The sequence below is a fragment of the Limulus polyphemus genome, unplaced genomic scaffold (assembly GCF_000517525.1).
Source record: "Limulus polyphemus unplaced genomic scaffold, Limulus_polyphemus-2.1.2 Scaffold258, whole genome shotgun sequence".
Lineage (NCBI taxonomy): Eukaryota > Metazoa > Arthropoda > Merostomata > Xiphosura > Limulidae > Limulus > Limulus polyphemus.
In genome coordinates this window covers 674,809-682,975 of record NW_013665868.1, presented here as the reverse complement: position 1 = coordinate 682,975, position 8,167 = coordinate 674,809, and the positions used below count along the sequence as shown (strand labels likewise).

The 8,167-nt window shown below is 33.5% G+C and overlaps 1 protein-coding gene across 1 annotated transcript in view; it reads right to left on the bottom strand.

The window, feature by feature from the left end:
• Window positions 1–1,148: 1,148 nt before the first annotated feature.
• Window positions 1,149–8,167, bottom strand: part of LOC106478882 — a 15,343-nt gene continuing 8,324 nt past the window's right edge. The window contains exon 2 of the mRNA XM_013939462.1: window positions 1,149–1,231. Coding sequence (XP_013794916.1) covers window positions 1,149–1,231 — 83 coding nt within the window. The remainder of the gene's footprint in view (window positions 1,232–8,167) is intronic.

Genomic DNA, 8,167 nt, shown 5'->3' with positions numbered 1-8,167 from the left:
CTTAATTACAAACAAACAAACCCATATATGTAATTAGTAAAAAAAAACGACCATAAAACTGCAAAACACAAAATGCAAATTCGCATGGACCCAACAAACCTTCATGCCAAATTTGGTGAAGATCCATCCACACCCTGCGAAGTAGTTACATGGACATACAACACCCAATATATACCACTATTACATTTATATAGATCTCAGATCATCTTCAAAGCGTGTATGTTATTTGTTGTTTAATAAGACTAGCAAGAAATGCTTGTTTTATGTCATCAAGTGTGTGTGTGTAAAATAGAAAAAGAAAACGTGGCTAGATTTGAATTACTTTCTTTCGTACAGAAAGTTTTTTATGGGAGTCGTGTTTAACAATGCACATGTGACGTCACAACAATGAGCGATTTTATACTTGTCATAACTCACAGTCTCTTTTCCCATATGTAGTAGTTAGTTTTAATAACGATGACGTCTTGCAACCAGTTTCAGTGGTGCAGTCAACTCAAACGGTACGACGTAATACGAAGCCATATTTGACATATAACAAGATTATTTTACTGGAATTTTCTCGCTAACAAATGTTTTGGGAAATAGCTATAATCAGTTTTCAAAGATGAAGAAAACCTCTTGCCGCCCAAAAACACGATGTTCGCAAACTGAGGCGAAAATTAAACGTATTATGTGCAGGCGGCCAACTTATGGAAACAAAAAACTAAGGAAAAAATCAGAGATATTTATGTCTACACACCCAAAAATTATTTTCATTTTCAATTGAAATAGGATTATAATATGCGTGTGTGAGTGTGTATATTCAGCATAATGGAACACGTTTGTTTTACACTTTACCTACAATGTCTGCACGTATAGATTTAAGTTTATTAATGTAATGTTTTATACATCAACATAACCATATCAGTGCATACGAACTGTGAAACGTTATCTAGATATTGTTGTAAGTGTACACTAATAAAAACATTTTTTAATTAACAAAATAATACACATTTTTTTACTACAAAACCAGTAAACCAATAGCATCTAAATATTGTGGTTACTTTGAGTCACTTGCTGTAAAGAAGAAGCTTCTCAATTTCTTAGTTCTGAAAAGGACATAAACAACACTTACTTTATAGAAGTCATGCACGAAATGGACCTTATTGTTAAGCTTTTGCATCAGTTTCTACAACAGGTAATGATAGTTGCTCAAAAATCTTCTTCTTTCTGTCCTTCTTTATTTCTAAATCTGAAGCAAACACAAAATAAACACAATTATACTTTAAAAATCAGTTTTCGATTGCAGTCGTTAGGAATATTGGCGAAATATGCGGGTCATCTGAGGAACTCCAGTTTAGTTTTCTTGCGAAAAAGACACACGAAAACATTGTTTACAAACAAATTCTCGATGACAGTCACCCCAAGTGAGAGGGCATTGGCCCCATTTTACACATGGTAATCTAGTGGCCTCTGGTAGCGGAAAACGTAAACAACGTAATTGTTATTACAAGGCATAACCGGAACGTTCAATGCCCGTCTGTAAATTGAAGAAAGATCGTTCACCTTAGACTGACTGAACTGGGAAAATGTGTATTCAAGGAATATTGGGAAGTTTGATTTAATAACAGTTTGATGTTTGGGATGTCAAAAGAGCTAAACCGATTATTATGATTCTTCTTGAATAATAAGTAGTTTAAACAGGTCGTGTATCCTAGTCTTAAGGTATTTAAGAGTAGTTTGGTTATGCCTTTTTTTTTTTCTTAAGTAAATGTATATAATTACCTCCTCCACGAATATCTAGCTTATTTAATTAAGTTTTAGTTTTAGACCATAACTTGTATGAAAGACTTTTATTATTACACCATATAGTCGGCTGTTTCCCCCTATCCAAATTATTGCCCTCAGGTGGCTCACTGATAAGCTTGAGTGCTATAAAGCTAATATTTAGGGCTCGATTCCTACATCAGACACAACTCAAATAAGAAACTCATTGTGCAACTTTTTGCCTAACAATAAACAAACTCTGTAAATTAACAGGCCATAAAATAACAAAGACAGTATATGTGGCACATATAAAACACTCAACTAATCGCTATGTACATTATTCAATTCAGGTGGACATATGCATGCTCTTCTTACTGTGACCTTGACATTTGACCCATTGCTTTACTTAGCTACATGTTACATTTGGGTCAATTCCGCTAACTAGTTTTAAGGGTGTCTAGGGTTACGAATGAGATGTCATAATTTATTTGTTATTAAGCACGCTACGTAATGAGTTATCAAAAGATTGGGAGGACAGCTGCAACAACTTTCAATTCATATAAACGAAAAATATTGCAGTTTATTTACAATTGTAGAGAAAAAACTGAGGAAATGGGCAGAACACTTTAATAAAAGAGACCTATATAATTCACCACATTTTAAACCTGACATACTGGAAGTTTAGATCCACACGTGAAGGTTTACTGAAGCAGAAATCAAACTGTCAGTCCAGAAGCTCAAACAAAACAACAAGACCACAGGATTTGATGATATCCCAGTAGAGCTGTTTCAAGCTACTACAGATACGAAAGATCGTTTGCTCGAACTGTGACGATGGGACAGTACCAGTAGATTGGCATATAGGATTAGTAGTCAAGCTTCCAAAGAAGGGGGGCATTACGGACTGTAACAACTGAAGAGGCGTTACATTTTTTGCCCATAGTGTCTAAGGTCTTTGCTCGATGTATTTTAGTAGGAATACAGCGATCTGCGTATTAGCAATTACGTATGGAGCAAGCCAGTTTTCTAAGAGGCGATCTTGTAATAATCAAGTATTTGCGTTATAAATATTGTAGAACAGACTTTGGAATGGCAATCTTCATTATATTTTAATTTAGTGGATTTTGAAAAAGCCTTTGGTATTCCTGCTAAAATCATCGAAATTATACGGGTACTGTACGAAGGTTTCACTTGTAGTGTAACATATGAAGAAGACTCTCGTTTTGATATACTGTCAGTACCAGTATTAGACAATGATGTAGGCTCTTAGCACTGCTGTTCTTGATAGCCATCGACTGGGTCATGGGGGAGTCCACAAGGAACAAATGCACGGACATCAGGCAGACACTTACAACCTTTCCAGAAAACTTAAACTATGATGACAACATCAGTCTCATATCGAGCACAATTTCCCAGATAAAAGAGAGACAACAAGAGTAATCAGTGACTCCCAGAGGACTGATCTACAAGTGAATCTGCAAGAAACAGAAGTCGTTAGCTAGTTTTCATACCTGGAAAGCATAGTTGGAGAACAACGAAAGAAACTGCCAAGAAGAAAAGTGTGTCATCCACAAATGTCTTAGGATAATTCTTAGAGCACGATCGCCTACAAGGACAAATATCTTAGACAAAGAAGTGAGAAGAAAGACAGGAGGACATCGTCGTAGAGATCACTAGAAGGAAATGGACGTGGATAGGTCATGTTCTAAGATAAGGGGAATAGCATCACAAAATAAGTTATTTTCTGGACTCCCGAGTGGAAGAGAAGATGAAGAAAACCCAAAATAACGTGGAGAAGATCAATAAAAAACAAACTGAAATCCAAGGCAAAGTTGACCTGGAGACAGGCCCAACATAAAATGCACTGGTGAGACCTTGTGGAGGCCTTATGCATCACTTGGCATACCAATTTAAATCCTGACAGAAATCAGAATAGATCAACATTTGCAAAAGGCATAAATAGTGTCAAAAAAAAGTCTATTGCGAATGTTGATCCACTCTAATTTCTATCAGTAATTAGATTGTTATTTTAAAAGGAGTTATAATTGTGAGTACTTGATCTTCTCAACATTTTCAGTGTTTTAAATCATTATAATTTCGAATATTATATTTCCAACTTTCGTTTTTGTTATAATATTTTTCCATATTACAGTTAAAACATATCTCATTAGATTTTATGATTCATTCATAATAGTAACTAGATTGTCATTACAATTCATATAACACCCACCCCCTTATAATGTCTTAAATTGTTCTCTATGCACAGATGACAGTACTAGCATCGGATAAAAATATTCATACCAAGATTAATCATATAGTGGCAGTAATTTGTTTGTCCTTCTTCTATAGTAATTAGTTGTAGGCTACACAAAGTTCCTAACAGTTTTTGACTTGAAATATAACTTACGGAACTAACAGTATATATTTCTGTTCACAATTCGAAATTATAAGAAAATATTTACGTTTCAGTAAAATTTATCATATTAAACCTTCAGCAGTTTTTTTTTTCTATTCTGACCTCTATTACTAATATTACTACTTTGTGTTCTTTCGATTTTCACGAAATACATTCTTCAACTACAAAATAATTTATTAAAGTATCTATTTTTTTAATAATGCGTTTTGGTGTACACAAACAATAATATTTAATGTGAACCTCTGATTTCATGCAAATTAGTTTTATCTAGTTCCCATTTGGAAATGATATTAAAATTGTAACTACATTAATAATAGATAATAATGACCCTTTTATTCTGACATTTTGAAGAATTTTAGTTAATTTTTGTCCAAACTCATGGCAATAAATATTGTAGTTTAAATTCACCCACATCCTAAATTCATGATGAAGGTGAAGGAAGATTTTTTTTAGCAGCGGAAATCTCGTGAAATATTTATACGATAGAATTAAAAGAGTTATTTCATAAGCTAGACATACGTTTTGAAGTACAGGAAGCTAGCTTGATATCCGTGACGAATTTACATTGGTAATAGTCATTCTAAATATTTCACGAATTCTCAGTCTTGCAATAGGTGTATCATGTTACGTTAGCATTTCGTTACTTACAGTAACACCTTCGGCTAAAGTGATCAGATATACCTTTCGTCAAAATAAAAATACGATACCGGAGTTATGTTAAAGTTTAAATTTAAGAAAATATCCCACATTGTTATGGTGTGAGCATAGTTTCTAAGCTGGGGATTTGGTTCTATAATTGCGTTGAAGTATAATTGTACACCCTTCTTATTATTTTTGAAAAACCCAACTCGACACGTTGTTAAAATGGCATCGAGAAAAACAAACGCAAACAACCTCATAAAGGATAATGACGAAATTATAAGAATTTAGTTTCAGTTAGAATAGCATCCTAACGGGAACGTAGCAAAATGTCCAATTAAATGTTGCTTACTCAAATGCTTTTTCCGTCGGTGAACAGTCTATGTTTCTGTTTCTCTATAATTTTGTTTGCAACACTAATATTGTATCGCCAGTACCATGGAAAAATTGGCTTGAAGACTTCGAGATTAGATTTCACATTTAACAAAATAAAGAAAAATTGAACTGTTTGTTTGTCGAATGCCTATCCAGCTGTATACAACGATAAGAAGAACAACAGAAAATTAAAGATAGATAAAAAATACTGATCCTGCACCTCACATGTATGGTACGAAAATAAAATCAATATTAAATCTGGTAAACAACTCCTTCCTGGAGACTGCGCTACTGGGCTTCCCGCTTACAAATCGATATTGGATGCGTAGTGTACAAATGTACAGAATATTTGTTGAATGTTTCGCAATAACATGAAACTACCTATATATTTAAGTACGGCCAAATTAAGAATATATATATATCTGTATATATATATATGTATGTATAAAAAATGAGAATGCACTAAAGTGAAGCGTGATGTGTTTAAAGATAAAGATTTATCACACGGTCGTTGAAAATCAACTTTTTCCTTAATCATTTTGTGTGTTTTCCTTTCAGCTTTTATATAAATATATAATTTTTTTTTCAAATTAGAACTAGAATAGTCCATGCTTTTACTTATGTAAACAATTTTGTCTCATGAATTAAACGCATGTTTTTTATTAACACCCTGTTATGTACTGTGATTTTCAAATTTTCTAGGGTCCATCAACTTACTTCTCAAAGCTTTTTTAATAGTCCATCAAAACGTTTAACAGTTGTAACAGAAAACATAATCAATTTGGTCTTTTACCATTGTCAAAAATACTTTTGATTGAAAGTTTTGTCACACTAACTGTCATCCATTGGACATCAAATATTTCGAGGAAATTAGCTTCGAAGCACTTTCTTCTAAACCTGCATTGTTACATATTCCTGCTTTATTTACTTCCTTGTGTATATTTCCATCAATACTAACTATAGTACCAAAATATGTACATCTTCAATTACGTCTCCATCCACAATGACCTGGTCCAAATCAATTTTTTCTTACCTTGTCGTTTTTGTATTATCAGTGTTAATAGAGTTTTGTCCGAGTGTAATATCACTCTATAATGAAGGATCTTTCAACTTTCTGAGCTTCGTATGCTAGTGCTTCAGCCATTCTAGCCATTGTTTATGTGTCAAGATACAATAAACATGTCCCCAGGTGGGAGAGCGGTAAGTCTACGGATTTACAACACTAAACTCATGGGATCCATTTCCCTCGGTGGACAAAGTAGATAGCCTGATGTGGCTTTGCTATAAAAACTCACACACAATAAACATATGTACATCATCAGCATATTCTAAATCTTTCAAAAGAATGTTATTTAACTATTCAATACCATCATTTGTATGACCAACTTTCCTTATGATCCAATCCATGACAATATTGAACAAGAGAGGTGATAGAATATCACACTGTCTACCTCCAGTTTTAACCTCAAACCACTCTGTCTTTTCTTGACTGACCCTCACACAACTTTCAGGTCCGTCATATAGCATACTTATCAAATAATTACCTTTGCAATGAATCCGTAACACCAGAGTATGCTTTAATTGATTATCTGTGTACGGAGTTGAAGGCCTTTTTCTTAAATCAATAAAATTCAACACAAGGGGTTTTTACCATTACTCACGTTGCTCAGTGATGTTTCCAAGAACATAAATATGGTCAACACATCCTTTACCAACTCTGAAACCTGCCTGTTGCTCTCCTCTCTCAAGAAAGCTTCTGTGGCATCTTTCACCCTTTTCATCAAAATTATACTCAAAACTCTTCCTGGGACAGATAGTAATGTAATCCTCTTCCAGTTACTACACAACAATAAATCCCTTTTCTTAGGTACTTTGACAATGATTCCTTTTTCCCAACTGGTGGAACAACTCTTCGATTCCCAGACAGTGTTAATCAGGTCATGAAGTCTTGCTTATCTGATCTCTTCTCCTGATGCTTTTAACATTTCTACAGTTATTATATCACTTCCTAGACTTTTATTATTCTAAAGTCTATTAACTGTCTCAACTATCTAGGGATGTTATATCTATAGGTAATTCTTATTGATGAAAATATTTAGACACAATGGATCATCTCCATTCAATATGTCTTGAAGATATGATTTCCACCTTTTAATTTGTCTTCGTCCTCTTTAGTTTTATCGCGATTACATCATAGGTATTTACCTTATTATTCCCCAGTTGTTTCACTAACTATAGATGGAACGTAAATTATTAAACCTATTTTGTCGTTTTTTAAATGATTCGTGTTCCGACGTCTTCCTTTTCTATTTTCTTGTCTAATACAGTTATTGTTATTATAGTATTTTGGCACCTGTGTATAAAGTTAAAATCATAAATAATATTCAACGATAAACTGGTACACAATTAAAAACATTTTATTCAGGCCTATCTATGGCTTTCAAAAAGTTGACGACTCTACTGAGGATGACGTTGTGTCACTTTAAAGTGCTTGTGACAACTCTGTTTTTTTTAAAGTATGGTTTTATCGTCAATGAATGGCATTTCAGTTTTTTTTTTATTTACCGCACAAAAAATCGCGCTTCGAACTATGAGGCACTGTGGGCGTGTTATAAGAGTGACGGTCGAATCCCCCTAATCGGTTTGACAAGAGTAACCCAAGAGTTAATAGTGGGTAGTGTTGACTAGCTACTTTCCCTCTAGTCTATTTCTTCAAAATTTGGAATGGCTAATTCAGATGGCCCTCGTATAAAGCTATGCACAAAATTAAAAAAGCAAAACAAAAACAAATTGATTATATTCGTATATTTTATCAAAACCGACTGATGTTTAGTATGTAATTACAAATAGTTGATAGTTTTTGGTTCAACTTTTATCATTTTTTATAGATTTATTTTTAAAACTGTAGTTTTTTTCGTGAATTATTTGCCACATTTATTTTGTTTGTTTGTTTGTTTTGAATTTCGCGCAAAGCTACACGAGGGCTATCTA